At 37.9% G+C, this 18,699-nt stretch overlaps 1 protein-coding gene across 1 annotated transcript in view; it reads left to right on the top strand.

Annotated features, from left to right (window-relative positions):
* Positions 1–8,146: 8,146 nt before the first annotated feature.
* Positions 8,147–18,699, top strand: part of REL (REL proto-oncogene, NF-kB subunit) — a 34,036-nt gene continuing 23,483 nt past the window's right edge. The window contains exons 1-2 of the mRNA XM_065891348.1: positions 8,147–8,156; positions 18,142–18,284. Coding sequence (XP_065747420.1) covers positions 8,147–8,156; positions 18,142–18,284 — 153 coding nt within the window. The remainder of the gene's footprint in view (positions 8,157–18,141; positions 18,285–18,699) is intronic.

Genomic DNA, 18,699 nt, shown 5'->3' with positions numbered 1-18,699 from the left:
ATTTGTCTATCTGGTAAGGTACATTTTCCATCTTTATTTTTCAATATTGGCTTGGCTATTCTAGGACTTTGGTATTCCTAGATATATTTAAAAATTACTCTGTCAATTCCAACAAAAAATATGCTGTTTCTTTTTCCAATTTTTCAAAGACAGTTTTAATGCCACGGGGAAAATGCTCACGACATTAAAATGGAAAAAGCAAGATACAGTACCATATATGCAGTATGATCTCAACTACGAAATAATTTTAATATTTATACATTGAAAAAAAAAGACTGGAAGAAAATGCACCAAACATTTAACTGTGGTTATCTCTGTATAGTGGGAAAACAAGATACTGAATTTTTTACTTTTTGGAAATTTTAAAATTTTCCAAGAAATCAGTATTTATAAATCAGGAAACCAGTAAAAAAAAAATTAAACTTAAATGTTAAACTGCTTCACAGCTAACTACCAATGGGTTATTAAGGAAGTACTAGGTGAGTAAACTGGCTTTGAGGCATGGCTACATGGACTTTTTCACCTCAATGAAAAAAATGTCCAAGAAAATTTTATTGCAAATTCATAACAGTTTTGTATTATTAATGTTGGAAGCTTTAGTTAAGTCTTACCCACAGAAACTTCAGTAGCTAATATCTAATCTTAATATATAGAAAATGCCAACTTTTCACCAAAAATTTAATGCTATCTTAATTGCCTTAATTTGTTCAGAGGCTGGTCTGAACAAAGGGTATAATTTAAAAATTCCAGCCTTCAGAAGAGTTTCAATTAAAGAAGATTTAAAATAATCAATTTTAAGCAATTAAGAGATGAGATTTGCTTTTGGTGCATTAATCTCTTACATCTTAATTTCCAAATAAGTTTTTAAAACATTTTACTGTTAAATAACTATTGACAGTTCTGTTATTTCAGGAAGATGCAGAATACAACATTCAACAAACATTTATTAAGAATCTACTGTGTTCTGCACTTTGTGCTAGGAGTGTGGGCAAGAGGAGGAAAAGGGATTCTGAAAGGTGGTTGGATATAAATCCCCCACAGGTCAGTTCTAATTAATTCTGTACAACAGAAAATTGCCAAGAAGTTTCTTTCATACTGTACCATTGGTTTAAAAGCACTTAACCTAAGTATCTGTGTGGCTGTCAACGTTTGTTTCTATATATTTAGCTTTATCAATGGATGGAATGAAGAGTGACAGAAAAGGGGAGAGACACAGAACCAGGCATAAATAATCAAATTTCTTCTTAAAGGTACAGATCTCAATTTTATCAGGAAGATTTGTTCTCACCAAAATTTGGGAACTTCTCTACTACACACAGGCCAAAGAATGTTCTGACAAAATAACAAAAGCTACAAAACTTGTGCTCAAAGGAGCAAGAAAATCCTATTGGTCCATGCTGCCTAAAATCACAGCTTTCCAAAACTCTAGGCGAAGAAGGGATCCATTTTATGACAAATTAGGAATCTGCCTTACATTTTTTTCTAAATAAAAATTCCTACCTGACCTTACACCCCTAAATATATCAAATGAATGCATTTATCTTATATGGCCCTATACTCAGTCTCTCCAGATCCAAGAATCTTGTCAAGCCACTTAATGATTTTAAGAGACTAAGGATCACCACATATACCAGAAAAAGACTTTGTTAGACCAAAAAGAGAAGCCAGATATGGAGCCTATTAACTCCTGAAGCGATAGCACCTTGCCTCAATCTGATTGCCTGGGATTACATGCTTCAAACTGTCTAATAATACAATTCTTTTAGGCTAGAAACTCCTTGAGAGATTATGTGATTCATCTTTGTATCACCTGCCCTTATCACTAGCCTCTAATAAATAGAATGCTTGGCTGTTTACTGTGTTCACTAAATGTTGGGTAATAGGAAAGGCTACAGAATGACAAGATACATTTGTATTTTTAAATGATCACACCTTCCACAGAAGGATTTTAATTGCAGAAATCAGAACTCATAACACCACATATGCTGGGTTTTTGATTGGAATCCATTAAATCTATAATTTGAAGAGAACTGACATTTAAACAATATTGAGTCTTTCAAACCACAAATATGGCATGTCTGTGGGAAGGAGCATTCTAGGCAGAAAGGAAAGCATGAACAGGGCAGAAAGACAAGAAACGGCATGGCTCACGGAATATGAGAAGCTATGAAGCAGTTCAGTGAGGTGTGAAGTGCAAGGTGTGGAGAGCAGAGGATGAGGCTAAAGAAATGGACAGAGGCCAGATTATGGGGGAACTTGTCAGCCATGTCCAAGTTTGGATCTAAGGCTAATGGGTGGCCTTAAAGCACAAGAGTGGTAGGTCTGATGTGAATTTGTCTAGAGGATTCAAGCGGCAATGGGTTTGAATATGATTGAGTGGCTTTCAAATGGGACAAAAGTATAGACAGGCATAATAGTTAGAAGTCCATTCCAGTAGTTCAGGTGAGATATGATGAAGATTTGAACAAGGACAATGGCACTTAAGATGGAGAAGCAATGGATTCACACTGGACTGGTAAAATCAGCAGGACTTGATGATTAGACATTGTGGGTTTAGAGGATGATTAGAGAGAGTCAAAGATGGCTCCCAACTTTCTAACTTGTGTCTGGGTAGATGGTGGTACAAGGAATATGGGAATAAGAGTAAACCTGGAAGAGGAGATGCTGTGTTGATTGAGTCTGGGATGTCTGAGTCTCCTAATAGACAACTGGATATACAGGTCTGAAACCCATGCAAAGATCCAGGCTGGATATATGGTCCTGGGACCATAGGTAAAATAATGGGAATGGGTGACATCACCCAGGGAGTGTGTGTGAGCTGAGAAGTACTTAACATCCCTCCCTCATATTCTCATTTAGACTTAAATTTTCCTAGTTCTTTGTCTTCTTCTTCAAAAATAAACCCACTGATATCCCCTGGGTTAAAAACCATATGAGAAATACTGTGTACTGGTCTGACATTATATTTATGACCACAAATTTCAAATGATTATTCAGTACAGCCAGACACATCTAATGTTCCACTCTCACAGACTGCATTTTCAGCTTCTCCTCTTGCTTGTTGCCCTCCACTCTCAGCTGAACATAACCTCATACCTCATACTTCACTAAAAAAAAAAATGCAATTTGACTGACTACTTCATCTCTATACCATCAGGTCTACTAGGTTCTACTTTCCTTCTTGTTACCACAGAGGAAGGGTCCCCATTCCAATCTATGGCCAATCCTATAACCTGTGCTTTAGATTTCATTCTTTCTCCCTTACTCATTACTCCCTTCCTCTCAATCATCACCAATTTCTCCTTCACTAGTGAGTCAGTCTTATCTTTTACAAACATGCCTTAATCTGACCCTCTATAAACAAAACAAAACTGCAGTACCAGAGACTGCTAGTGATTACTCATATCCAATTTCTTCTCTACTTCCACGGCACATATTTAAATTCCATTTCTCAAATTATATTTCTCAGCCCCCTTGTGGAGACCATATGGAAAACAGACTGTTACCAGAGGAATGTATTCCACTTTCAGGTCTGGCACATAAAAATCTCCCATTCGTGATTCTCTATCCTCTTTCCTTTTCCAAGATGACTTTAAAATCCACATGTTGGTGCCACAAGATAGAAGGCATCTAGGTTCCTGGATAACTTCTGGAAGAAAGCCACTCAACTCACATTGGACTGTGACGCAAGTGATAAATAACCTTTGTGTTAACCTGGTGAGATGGAGGTTGTAGCACAGCCCTTAGCCTAAGACAACCCCACATCCCCCTCCAGCTATTGCCCCATTTATTTCCTTTAACAGTCTTCAAAGAGTTGTGTATACTCATCCTTTCCATCATTCTCTTCTCAACCTCCTCCAATTCAGCTTTCATTCCCACCATTCCACTGACATGGCTCTCATCAAGGTTACTGATGACCTTCATCTTGCCGAATCCAAGGTCATTTCTTTATTCTCATCTTTTGCAGTCTCTCAGCATCATTTAACACAGCTGACCACTTCCATTCTTTTTGAAACAGTCTCTTGGTTTTCCTCTTCTTTCACTGGCAGCTCCTTCTTTTCTACCAGCTTTCTTGGGTTCTTTTTAATTTTTTTCCTCTGTGCTCCTTTTTTTAAATGAAATGCTGCTGACTTACACATCTTTATTTCTACCTTTGACCTCTCCCCTTAGCTTAGTTCTATATATTCAACTACCTACTCAGATATCTAATAGGCACCTGTAACTTAACAAGTCTAAAACACAACTCCTGGTTTTCCCTCTCAAACCTTTCTCTCACCAGCCTTCCTTTTTACCTTGTTGCTCGGACCAAAAATGTGAGTTATCCCTGATTCCTTTTTTTCCCCTTCCATCTGCATCCAATCCATCAGCAAGTCCTTCAGGCTCTGACACCTGAATCTTACTGAATATGACCCTTTTCCCCCATCTCCTCTGCTAAAACATAAATCCAAACGACTTTTACTTCTCCCTTAGACAACTGCAACAGCCTCTCTGCCACTCTGCCTTCACTCCTGCCTGGTTAGCATACAGTGCCCCTAGCAGTTTAACACATCAGCCAGAGTAAACATCTGGAAATGTAATCATAAATCAATCACATGCTTAAAACTCTCCAGTAGGTTCCTGTGTGCACCTGGAATAAAATCCATCCTCCTTACCATGGCCTACAAAGCCCTACATTGATCTGGCCCCTGCTTATCTCTTCAACCTCATTCAGTTTGGTTTGGTCCCAGTGGTGTTTCAGTCCCTCACATAAGCTCTTTCCTGTCTCAAGGACTTCGTACTTGGTGTTCCTCGTACTGGAATGCTCTTTCCCTGAATCTTTCTGTGGATGTCTCTTTCTTATTCCTCAGGACTCCACTCAAATGTCACCTCCTCAGAGTATCCCTCTCCCTCAGTCACTTTCTATCCCATTACCTCATTTTCTTGACAGCAATAAAGAAACAAAATGGTTTAATAATAGTATTTTAGATGATCTTATTTGCTAACACGCTTGATGTCTTTCATGCGAAACAGAGCTGCATGAAGGCAGAGATTTTGTCTTTTTTTTTTTTAATTGAGGAGTAGTTGATTATCTTGTTATTAGTGTTCGTGCCACAATCTAAAGAGCAACTGGCACAGAATATATATTTGTTGGACTGAATAAATAGTAGCAAAAACTGTAAGCCCTTGAGGAATAATACCATGTGTTACATTATAATCCCCACCAATTAGCTGCCAATCATCTTTACAGTAATAAACTATTTTCCCCCCACATAAGTCTGAAAAAAATAAAAACCACTACTCACATTTGTTGTTGTTTTTAGTCCATCCATCACCTTGTCTTGTAATCTTCCTTTTTTTCTAATTAAGTTTTTATCCTGCACAAGTGAAATATTTTCACTTTTCAGATGTGGACTGGATCTTTGAAAAAAGGGTTCAGCAAGTTTCTAAAATAGTGAAAGGATTTTCAAAAAAGCCTTTAAATAGGTGAGATAATATAAATCTATAGCTTCTTCATGTGACAAATAGCCCTGGAAATAAATACAAACATGCCATCCTATTAGTGAGGAGGTTTAAATAAGTGAGTCTTTGAAAAATAAAAATAAAATAAATTCAAAATTCTGTAGTGTTACTAAATCTCATAAGATCCAGCTTGTGATTTCATAGTCGGAGTGGTTTTAGGACTAGTTTGGGGTCCTGAAACTGGGACAGATTCTGTTTGGCCCAGAACTCTTCAGTAAGCAAACATTATTGTGTCCTATTAAGAAGCATCTATGGGCTTCCCTGGTGGTGCAGTGGTTGAGAATCTGCCTGCTAATGCAGGGGACACGGGTTTGAGCCCTGGTCTGGGAGGATCCCACATGCCGCGGAGCAACTAGGCCCGTGAGCCACAACTACTGACCCTGCGCATCTGGAGCCTGTGCTACTCAACAAGAGAGGCCTCGCTAGTGAGAGGCCCTCGCACCGCGATTTAGAGTGGCCCCCGCTTGCCACAACTGGAGATAGCCCTCGCACAGAAATGAAGACCCAACACAGCAAAAATAAATTAATTAATTAATAAACTCCTACCCCCAACATCTTAAAAAAAAAGAAGCACCTAAAACCAATCAATTTCTGGAGGTGAAATATAAACAAATACACGCAAACTATTTTCCATTCCTATTCGTCTCTCACCCTCCTGTTGGATTCTTAAACATTTATGCTTAGTTCATTCATATAGTTCTCACATTTGGGGTTGTAAGGGTGAATACAAGTCTAAAATAATTAAATTTAAAAATCTGCCTGGTACCAAAAATAACAAAGAACATTACCCCCTCTCTTTTCATTTAGCAATTCTTTTAGAAAAATAGAAGCTATAAATGATTTCTCTGAGATGTATGTACACCTTTTAAAAAGCTAAACAAGTTTCTTGCCAGTTTTGTACCCCCTTAAGATCTTTCTTGGGGGCCTTTGAGCTATCTCTTTGAAATGTGAATATCAAGGAGGATGGTGCCCCATCTCTCTGTCTCTGTGGGAGTTTAAACCTTGGCTTTTGGCTCCAAGATGTAACTTCCTATTTTTTTTCCTTGGTAGAAGGACAACAGGTATGTAATTGATTGCATCTGTCTGATTATATAAACGAGTGAGATTTCTTCTCTTTGCAATCTCTTTAGTGCATCACAGTATGGTTTAATGCTTATTCTATAATAAAACTATTTCATTCTTTTCTACTTTTCTATATTTTGTGGAGAGGATGTTTTGGGCGTGGCAGAAGAGTTTATTTTTAATTATTTCCCCAACTGGGTCCTCCAGTTTTGGCACTTGTATGGCTAATACTTCCCATTGCCCCTCCATACTTACTTTAGGCAGTAAAGGATAGTGGAAAGAGCATGGAGCTTTTGGAGTCAGAAAACCCTGAGTTTAAACTGTTCTTTTTTTTTTATAGTAGCATTCTGAGGTATGAACAAGTTACTTAACTTCTCTGAACCCTGACTGCCTCATCTATAAAATGAGGATAATACATTATAAGATATAAGATAACTAAACTGACACATAGAAGGTTATTTACACATGAAGGAAACAAAGTTAATTTAGATTCCTTTAGCATACTAAACTTTCGTCCTCCTTTCCACGTGGGTAACTCTGTCAAACCCCAAGGCAGTGTCCACGTCATTAATCTCGAGCACACTGAGTGATGAGGCAACGAACTCACACTGCGGACCTCACGAGTTTAAAAAGTTTTAGTTTGTAAAGTACGTTAACAGAACAATTGAGATGATGCAAAGGGATAAGATCAGACTGCTGGGGTCCCCGTATGCAAATACCTTAATTACAGGCGCGCAGAGGCCGCTGCAGCTTCCGCACTTCCCCTCGACTGCGCTCCGGGACGCCCGCCTGCGCGGGGGCGGGGATTTGCATGTGCGAAATCAGGAAGACGGGGAACCACCCAACGAAAACCCCAGCTGTCCTTACCCCAGGCTGGGAGGACGGGCCCCACTTCGCCGCCCGGCCCGCCCCCAAGTGCTCGCGGGCGGCCGGCCCTCTAGACGTCACCGCACCCTCCCACCCGCTCCTGAACTTTAAGCCACGCGTCCAAGAACACCCTGGAGGAGGGGGATTTCTCAGGAGCCGGCGGCTTTCGCACGCTCGGGGCCGTCACCTCCCGGCTCCCAGCGTTCCCTGCGCTCCCGAAGGTCCCGCGCTCGCGCTTCCGCGACGAGGTCCCAAGCCCACCGGGGCTCCGGGAGAGCGGGCGGGGGCGGGGCACGGGCGGGGCACGGGCACGGGCGGGGTGGGGCGCGGGCCGGTCGCAAGACGCTCCGCCCCCGCCCCAGCCCGGGGGAAGCGGCGGTGAGGAGTTTACGTCAGCCGCGGGAAGTCCCCCCCCGCTGGGCTGTTCGCCTCTCGGGCAGACCTGCCCTCAGCTGTAGCAGCGCTCCGCCTCCTGGCTCCTGCAGCCGGGACGGGCAACGCCGGGTGACCGGAACGCGAGAATTAAGCGGGTGGGAAGGTGTGAGCCGCAAACCCAGAGGAGGGCGGGAAGGAGGAAGAGGAGGCCCCGGGGGTGGTCAGGGGGACTGGGGATCCCGCCGGCAGAGGTCCCTTGGCCGCCTGACTGACTAACGGGCTGATTGACTGCAGCGGCCTCGGATCCGGACGCTCGGAGCGGGGCGGCGCGGTGAGCTGAGCCATGGCCTCAGGTGAGTGTTCTCGGCGCGGGCTACCGAGGGCCGGGCGCGAGCCTGGCCCCGACGGCGGGGGCGGAGGAGGAGAGCGTCCGAGGGTCTTGCCGCTCAGGGTTTCGGGCGCTCAATTTTGGTTGTGACTCATTCTGTCTTTAAAATCGCCTCTGGCAAACTGTCAACCTTTTTAAAAAGTAAGCTGGTTCAGGGTTTGCGTGCGAAATCAAAGTCACGCTCTGTAATTTGATGCCATTATAATAGCCGAAGTCTTAGAGTTTCCCAAAGACTTGGTTTTTGGATTAGGGAAGTAATAAGAATCTAAATAAAGGAGGACGAAGATTTCCCGTATTTAAAAATTGATTTAAATTGAAATGGTGGTTTTACGTTTTAGAACAGGAACGAGGAACCTTCCGACCTCAGGAGAGGTCTATCTTTTTTAGTTTAATTTCATCAGTTGCCAAGAGGTGATCGCTGTCGTGCTGACAGTTGGACAAAATGCGGTGCGGCTTTAAAAATCACCAGTGGTATTTTAACAGGTCTTACGTGGAAATGTTGCTTCAACAAAGTGAATCATTTTTACTGTAAAGTGCGTACTTTCTAATTTATGGAACAGAAGTCGAGTTTTGTTTTGTTTTCCTTTGTTGGAAAGAAGGGGAAAAGAGGATTTTTAGAATCCCCGTGCTTTAAAATATGAGTAAGAATGAAAACAACTTTCTATCACTTATGTGAATACTTACTTTTAGTCAATAAATGCGTGGATCTCTTGCTTTGGGGGAAACCAGTTTACCAAGAAACTGCTTAAAGGGTGAGGGAGGGAGCCTCACATCCAGCCATGGTTTAGGTCTGTCTGTAATCTAAGGGAAGTAAATCAGGTAGACTGCATTCGAGTGGGACCTTTACAGAAGTCTGGCAAGGTTTATGGGGGCACTTTCCCGGCAGAGGGAGCAGCGTGAGCAGAGGCTGGGGGGCCTAAAAGTGTGGATTAACCCTGTGCTAGGAGGCTACAGAGGGAGGCTTGTTTATGCTTGACCCGCATCCTCCCAACTCCCTGGTTCAGTGACCCTCAGTAGAAGGCTGATGACTAGCGGAGAAGAGGAAGTAGAAAGCATAAAGGACTTTTTTTTTTAAAGGGTTGAGCAGAACAAATCCATAGCTAGTGCTGTAGGCTGTGAAGGAAATTGGGGTGGTTCACATGACATTTGATTTCAGTTTGTCTGTGGTTTTCTTGTGAGAATACAAATGTAGTTTAACATATTTCAACTTTCTCTTTAGCCACCTAAGTGACCCTGAACTTTCAGATAATCTTGTAAATTCATAAATTCAAACCGTGTATAAATTAAAAGTGCAAAGTGATTTGAAACACTTGGATAATTTATTGATTATCAGAAAGATTTTGTATGAAAGTTAAAGAAGGGCCAGCATTATAAGAAAAAAAAAATCAGCCTTCTGGTAATTTAACCAAACTTTGTTGATATATGGCATGAATGTAATACTCCTAATTCTTTCAAAAGAGAAAGAAAATAATTAGCCATTTATGTAGAGTATCCTAAGACCCACATCATTTAAAAATGTGATACAATTTAAACTTGTTTAATGACACTATATTTTGTCCTATTGTGAGGACTGATTTCCTAAATTGAAGGGGAAAAAATTTAAAGGAGGGGAAAGTTGTAGGGTAATTTTCTTTTCTTTTTTTTCCTGTTTTCTGGAGTTGCATTAAAATGGGACTGTTTAAAATATAACAAGTTATTTAAGTTGTAATTCAGTTGTCTGAAAACTGCTGAGGAAAAGTCTGGGTGTCCTTAATCACTCAGTAAAGACCTTAGACAGAAAGATTCACAAAATTATAAACTCCCATCCTGTTTTGAAACAGTAATTTAACCGAAAGAGTAACAACAATGACAAAAAAACTTTTGCTTAATTAGTTTATCACTGTCTAGTTTAGAGTCTGTTTGTAGTAAAGTTGTATAAAACCTCAAAAAGTATTTTTTATTGATTACCAAGCATTTAAGACCATTTCTTACCGGATGTAATATGTAAATAGGTGTCTGTAGTTGAATATATGATCTGTATAATGTGAAAGTAACAGATCATTATTTCATAAATAAAATTATATAAGTACCATGAATAACTGGGACTTTATGTATGATTCTAAATTTTGTTCAATTAAATTATGTTATTTAGGATTTCACAGCTCAAGTTCTATTAAGCTGTCTTTATTGCTTTTTTTAAAAAAAATTACACCTTGGTTCCAGTCTTTTGACACAATTAATGAGGACAGGCATTAAGAAAAATGTTCTCAGTCCTATCCAAGGTATGCATAGACAGTCATTACTCTTGTATATTTATGATTCTATCCTGTTTAATATAAATAAAATTAGCTCTTTTTTTGTCTGAATTTAAAGCTTCTCATTGTTCCAGTAGAAAGTGCAAATGTTCCTGTGTGCGCATAGCTCTGTTTACTAATAAATAGTACTGTATTTGGTAAAATATGTTTTAAAATTTAGGTTTTTTATTTACTGTTTTAAAAATTATTATTTTTTAAATTGGAGTATAATTGATTTACAGTATTGTTTAGTTTCACATGTACAGCATAGTGATTTGGGGTTTTTTTTGCATATTCGGGTATATTCCATTATGGGTTATTACAAAATATTGGGTATAATTCCCTGTGCTATACAGTAAATCCTTGTTGCTTATCTATTTTATGTATAGCATATTCACAGTTTTCTTTAGTATAGTTCTGCTATGTCACATAATAGGAAGTACACGAAGAAATCGTGTACTACTTACCAACTTTGTACTACTTACCAACTTTGTAGTGTAAATTGCAAGAGAACTGTTTGTCTTGAGTAAAGGGGAAAAACTCAATGTAGTACGACACAATTTAATCTTTAATGAAAAACTGGAGCTGGAATTGATAGGTAAAGACAGTGATTTATTGTTTTTAGTAGAAGACTGAACACATAAACATGAAGGCTGCTTCAGAAGTGCAACACATGAAAATGTAGAGATAACAGTAGTATAAAAGAATTAAGATGATATATGATAGACATAGAGTGAAGGGAATGAGCAAGTGAAATGACTAGGGAGGAATCATGATGACTCATAATTGGGAACATCTGGGGTGTGTGTAGTATCTTTCTCAAATATAATTTGAGGGACTCAGAATTTCCTTTTGTTCCATCTTTCTTTCATCTGTGTTTTCTGCAAATGATTGTGTTTGTAGGCACATGACCCAAATAATTGCATGGGATATACTTACAGTAAAAAATTATTTGTTTAATTCATATTTAAATGGGCATCCTATAATTTTTATTTTTAAATCTGACGGTCTTAATCCAGACAGATGATTTGGCCTTGCCATCTGTTTTTAATTTAATTTCTCTACTTTTTTCACCCTGGAAGTTAAAATTTTTTTTCAGGACTTATTCTTCCACCCCACACCCCAATGGCAGTGGAATCTCTAGCAGTAAAATCTCTTTGCCAAAATTTTTTACATATTTTATTTACCTTGTGGTGCATACATCAGTCAAATACTCATCTGAAAATTCCCTTACTTGGATTCTTAAAGCCCAGATGAGAGAGTCAGCCTGATATATTAGAGTAAACCTGGATTTTAGTCCATGATGGACCTGGGTTGGTTTTTATTCCAGTTCTGCCACTCTATGATTTGAAAATGGGTATAACTACTGCAGAGTCTTAATAGGAGCAAATGAGGTAATGCATGCCCATAAATGTTAGTTTTCTTCTGTACTGGAGCTGTTTTGGGACTCAGACCTCTAGGAAACAGGAGCTCCTAGAAACACTTGGCACTTAATACTGTTTAAGTATCCTGATGATTCTAGAATTTTACGAAACCTTAAGGTTTCATAAAAATAGACTAGACCAGATGTTAGATAGAAAATATATCTTTCAAGAATATGTAAGCATGCCCATTTACTTTTAAATAATTTGAAGTGGTTTTGTGTATATTTAAACTAGGGGAGTAGAAGTTGACAGTGATGTTTGGAGGCAGTCTCCTTTGTCCACTTAAATGATAGTAAGCATTCTGAAGAAGAAAGTAAATAAAAAATTGCTTAGTAAATAAACTGTGTGTCCTTTTGCTAATTTGATTGATATAACTTATCCTTCCTTTGATTTCTTTTGCACCTTCTGTGTTAGTCTTTTTCAGTCTTTATGGGAATAGGCTTGAGTTTTCCTTGCCCTTTTGTTAATTGGATACAATTCTGTGTAGGAAGTGGTAACTCTAAATTTTTATCATAATTGGGAAGAAATGGAAAAACTCACCTGTGTCTTAAGGTAAAGAAGGTCATCGACATAATTCAGTTGGGTTTGAGGAAAGAAGAACAGGTCTTTTCTTTTTCTCCAAAGTGAGTAGAGGTGATATTTAGAAAAGAATATAGTGGTAACTCCATTTGCTCCTTTGGGTCTCAGGCAATCTGTTATCCTGTACTTCAGTGAATGAGATTCAGTCTCTAGTCAGTTATTCAAAACTGTGGTGTTCACACATTGGCATGCTGTCTTGTAAGAAGTGTTACTGATGATAGTTAAAATATTAATTTTGTAAAAGATTTATTTTAAATATCAGTGCAGTTGAAGGCTATCTCTGTAATAGTGCTTTTTTTCTCTTGCTTGCATTTGGGTAAGCTTTTTAGAGTGGGAGAGAGTTACAAGTAGTCAGAATTCCTCCACCTAGTCTGTCCATCACCCGGTTCATCCTTGTACATGAATTTTGGGGTTGCTTCTCCAGATATGTGCGTTGTTGTTTCCACTTCTTTGTGTTTTAGGGCAATGGTTCTTAATCAGGAGTGTGTTCAAATTGCTTGGGAAGTTTTTTTCAGAAACAAGTCTGGGCTTTAGATGGATTTCTATCTCTATTCAGCAGATCTCAGGTGGGGTCAGGACACGTATGTTTTTTGAAAAAGCTACCTAGGTGATTCTGATATATAGCCCCAATATGAACTTTGTTCCAGGAATTTCATTGCATCTAAATACTCACTTGCCTGTGCCAAGATGCATTATCTTCTTAAACTAATTTGCATTTATTTTAGCTTATTTGCTATATCAGTTATTGTGACTTTATCCACAGCTGCTTTTATGCTGCTTGTTCTCTGAATTTGACCCCCCTGGGATCCCAGCTGTCATATTTGCTAATGTCATTCATAATTTCTTTTTCTTATAACTTTATATAATTTTGAACTTTAGTTTTAGCAACTGTAAAATGGGATAATAATTCCTGTCCTGTTTTTATGAGACTAAAGTTAAAAGGATCAAATGAGAAATGTATATTAAAGTGCCTTAAAACAGTGTTTTAATTACTATAATTAACATTTTTCACTGTGCAATTAATGCTGGTTCCCAGTGCTAGCTGTCTGACAGTTGATCATCCACTTTTATCTTTTATTTCAATGTACGTTCTTTTTTTCTTTTTTTTCCAATGTACTTTCTTTTTTTAATCTTAAAAACTCAAATAGCACTCTTTCTTGCCTAAGTGCAAATAAAAACATAAATATATCTTGCAAATACTTTGGCTATATTTCAAATGTTATTCTGGTCTGTATGAGCATTTTACAATACTGTTAAAAATTTAGGGGTCAATCCCAGCTGTGCATAATATTGGTTAAAGAAAAGTACAGTAATCAGCTTGTTTAGAACCAACTTTTGAAGACATTTCTATGATTTTCAAAACTGTAGTGATTTGAGATAATCTTAGTTAAGAGTACTCATTTTCTCTACAGTTCCCTGATTTATGTTTTACCAACTTCCACTCCATAGATGATTGCATTTCACCACTTTTTATCTTCAGGAAGGATGGCACTTCAGAACGGGGTACTGAGGAAGGAAGTAACTGATACACTGTACTGATGCATGATATTATAAATGATTTATAGCTGGGAATTTTTTTAAAATTATAAATAGAGGTAAAGAAATTAGAATATGAATAGGTATGAGGAGTATGAAGGTGTAACGATTTTAGTACTTACAAAGCACTGTTTTTTTCCTTAGTAGTACAACCTAATAAGGAAAATGTGAATAATTATTAATATAGTCTTTCAATGTTTGCATAATGTAGACAAACAAAGATCTTTAGATTTTCAGTCATTCATTCCACAGATATTTACTGAATATCTGTGCAAGGCACTGATGAGTAGGACACAATTCCTGCCTTTAGGTAGCTTGAAGAAATAAAACAAGTTGTTTGAAGAAATAAAACAAGTAGCTTTTTTTCAAGAAGAAATAAAACAGTGAGTCTTCCCTAACTTACAGTTATTTGCAATAATTGCCATAAACAAAACGCTGTGATAGTTTAGAGGAGGGGAAGATTATTTCCAGCTGGGGGAATGGAGAATATTACAGTAAACTCTGGTTGTTAGACTTTTTACCAATAAAGAGCTTCTACAATAGAAAGAGTTCAAGGGTTTTTTTAAGTACTTGATGTTATATGATAACTAATATTTGTCATTTTTAGAATTTAAAAATCTTTAAAAAATGTTTTATTTAATCTTTCAGCAACTGCTTTTCTGTTTTCTTGTCTACAGACTTTTTTCTTAAACACACTTTCTAGTTTAAGGAAGTGTTGTATAACCAATGAAATATTTGAGTGCTCACTTTAAGCCTAGCACTTTTATTCACACTCCTCCCTCAAAAGTTAGCCACTTACCATTAGTGATGTCATTCTATATCAACTTCCCACTAAGACACCTTTAAATAAGCAGTGGGCAGGGATTTATTTGACCTTTAGTTCAACCACAAAGATGATTTAAGATATTACTTAAAAAATACTGTTGAGTATTTTGAACTTCGTTTTCAGAGGAAAATGTACTTTCTTTTAAATACTCCTACAAGGATATATAAGGTTGTGAAATTTTTTGTCTTTTTTTATTAGAGTATAGTTCATTTACAATGTTGTGTTAGTTTCTCTTGTACAGCAAAGTGAATCATATATATATATATATATATACACACACACACACATATATACAAATATATATCCACTCTTTTTTAGATTCTTTTCTCATATAAGTCATTACAGAGTATTGAGTAGAGTTCCCTGTGCTATACAGTAGGTTCTATTTTTGTGGCTGCGCTGGGTCTTTGTTGCTGCGCACGGGCTTTCTCTAGTTGCGGCAAGCAGGGGCTACTCTTCTTGCAGTGCACGGGCTTCTCATTGCAGTGGCTTCTCTTGTTGCAGAGCATGGGCTCTAGGCGTGAGGGCTTCAGTAGTTGCAGCACGCGGGCTCAGTAGTTGCGACACATGGGCCCCAGAGGGCGCGGGCTTCAGTAGTTGTGGCGCGTGGGCTCAGTAGTTGCGGCGCACAGGCTCTAGAGCACAGGCTCAGTAGTTGCCCCACAGCATGTGGGATCTTCCCAGACCAGGGATCAAACCTGTGTCCTCTGCATTGGCAGGCGGATTCTTAACCACTGGACCACCAGAGAAGTCCTATAGAGTAGGTTCTTATTTGTTATCTATTTCATATATAGTAGTGTGTATATGTCAATCCCAATCTCCCAGTTTATTCTTCCCAAGGGTGCAAAATTGAAATACTCATCTGCATGCGTTACATTTTTCAGTAAAATTGAAATAAGTATTATTAACTTGATTAGGTTAAAGTCAGTTTTCCCTGGCTCTTTGCCTTTTGAATAAACAAATAGGTAGTAAATTCAAGCACAAGGAGTCTAAACCAAACAGAATAAAATTAAAGATACCAGTAATACTTTACTTAGTAACACAAAGTAGAAAATATGGAGCCATCAATGATTCTTTACTTTCTCTTAACTCTAATGTTCGTTCAGTCACCAAGTACTGTCAATTTTATCTTTTAAATAATCCTTCATTCCTATTATCACTACCAAATTTCAGAAATACTCTCATCATTGCCCACATTACTGTAACAGCCTCTAAATTGATCACCTTGCTTTCTCTTTTCCTTTTAATCTGTTCACTGCCACCAGAATTCTTACTCTAAAATGTCAATCAGATCATGTGATTCCCCTGCATAATACCTTACATTGATTCTCTGTCGCTCATAGAATGAAATCCAAATCTCCAAATGTACTCTGGCATTGGTTCTCTTTCTAAGGGTGGAAGTGTACTTCATTTCCATTGGGGCTGTATTGTGATTCTTTGGCTCTTTTTTTCTGTGCCTCCACCTTTGGACACACTCTTCCCTTTCTCTAGAATGCCTGCATTTCTCCCTTCCCCCTCCCCACCATTTTGCTTCAGTACCTCTTTTTATTCCTTTGACATAGGCTTTCCTGACTCTTTTGCTCTTATTACAATTTTATGCAGAATTTTGTTAGCATAAACAAAATTTTGTTCCTTCCTCTATAGTCTAATAATTTGTGTTGTTTGCCTCACTATTCTGTAAGATCCTTGAAAGAAGCAGTTGTGTATATACTGTCATGGTATCACTATAAATCATTGTTTTCAAGAAAGCATTCAAAATAATAATAGACCATTTACCGAATATTTGTTATATGTCTGATACTTGGTAAGAACCTAACACATGTTATCTTTAATACTCACAACAACCCTATGTGGTAGGTGCTATTGTTATTATCTCCATTTTATAGAGTAGGAAACTTAAGAGATATGATTTTCCAGGGTCTTCAATGTTAAGATGTGGCTGAGTAGTACTCAAAAGGCCTCTTCCCCATACTGCACTGATAATACCCACTGTGTTACCCTTTCTGAAGATTTGCTTGTATCATAACAGAGGATAAGCCTTTAGTCAAATAAATGGATATCTTAATTGTGGGAATTTAGAAATCACTAAACTGATTGAGGGAGGGTTTTTTGGGGGGTTTTGGTTTTTGATTTGGGGTTTTTTTTTTAGTGGAAGGCATCTTTATACCCCTGAAATAAAGATACATTGCTAAGTACCCTACTTGTAAGCACACTTGAGTGTCTTTAATTAAACTGTCATTTCCATGATTTGGATCATTTCCATGATTTGGATAATAAGAGGGGGCAAAAGTGCATATGTTTTAGACAGCTTTATTGACATATAACTAATGTACAATAAATTACACATGTTTAAAGTATGCAATTTTATAACTTTTGACGTATTTATACAATTTTGAGATCATCACCACGATCAAGTAATTAACATGTCTGTCATTCCCCAAAGTTCCCCATCCACTCCACACCCCTATGCTTAGGCAACCAGTGATCTGCTTTCTATCATTATAGATTAGTTTACATATTCTAGAGTTTTATATAAATGGAATCATAACAGTATGTGCACTTTTGATCTGGCTTCTTTCACTCAGTATATTTATTTTGAGATTCATCCATGTTGTTCTGTGTATCCCTATTGATTCTAAAGGTATATATTTTGAATTACATTCGTTATAGAAAGTAAATAATTATTTTCTTTTCCTCTGTTGTGTCTTATACTTTAGGTGGGACTGACTGAAAATTCTTTTGAGTGTAAAGTCCCTTCTGGAACTTGTTTTGCTGTACTATGTATAAGTCCTTTAAGATTCCAATGGAGATATAAAAAACTTAACATTTCCTTCTGCAAGGATTTAAATACATTTTCATTTTCAATGAACAGTCTTTTAGTCCACTGTTAAGTCTAATGTAAAATCAAGCAAAGTCACTTTTGGAATATAATACTGTACTTCTGAAGACTATCTTCTTGACCCATTTGGGAGAATTTTGGGGGAAAACCCTTCTGCTTGGTCTCATGTAAGTGGGTATCTCTGAAGTGGTTATCACAGAACTTCACTCTGGCATTAGTTATAGATACTAAACGATAAAGTACTAACCAGTAAATATGATTTGAACGACTTGTGTTTACACTGTACGGGAGCTCAATTTGAATGAGAGAGAAGAGTGTCTTTGCCACCCAATCTTTGATAATTACATTTCAACCTTGTTATTTAATATTGAGAGGGAAAATTTTTTAGTCTACTGTTTTATAAAAAACAAAATGGTCAAAATCCATTATCATTCCTATTGTAATCTCACCCTCCCCCCTTTTAAAATTTTCAGGTGGTAATAAACCACGTATAGAGATAATTGAACAACCCAGGCAGAGGGGAATGCGTTTTAGATACAAATGTGAAGGGCGATCAGCAGGCAGCATTCCAGGGGAGCACAGCACAGACAACAACCGAACATACCCATCTATCCAGGTAATAGACCATTCTCCTGTGTGTGTCTGTCTCTTAGTTGCTTCATATTTTAGCTACAGCAACTATGTTAAAGACTCAGCTTCTTCACAGTGATCTCCACTAGCTTTTCTTCCTATTTTTCTTTTTAATTGATCTATACTGCATAGAATTCTAGGGTCATTTCTTAAGTACAGCATGGATTCTTCATCCCTGTGGATAGTTATACATTGTATGTTAATCTAAGTAGAGTGATTCCCAGTGCTTAGTATACATTGGCAGCTTTTGGATGATGATCCCTTTCATGGAACAAAAAGCTAATGAGGAAAAAGCATTCTCTCCTTGCAGAGGTGATCAGAATTGTTCTGTAGATTGAAAACATGCATTTGGGAATTCAATTAGAATTCTTCCTGCAGTCACTTGGTTAATCTAGGGTCTA

This window comes from Phocoena phocoena, chromosome 14, assembly GCF_963924675.1.
Source record: "Phocoena phocoena chromosome 14, mPhoPho1.1, whole genome shotgun sequence".
In the NCBI taxonomy this organism is placed as follows: domain Eukaryota; kingdom Metazoa; phylum Chordata; class Mammalia; order Artiodactyla; family Phocoenidae; genus Phocoena; species Phocoena phocoena.
This window is presented reverse-complemented; position numbering and strand designations above follow the sequence as displayed.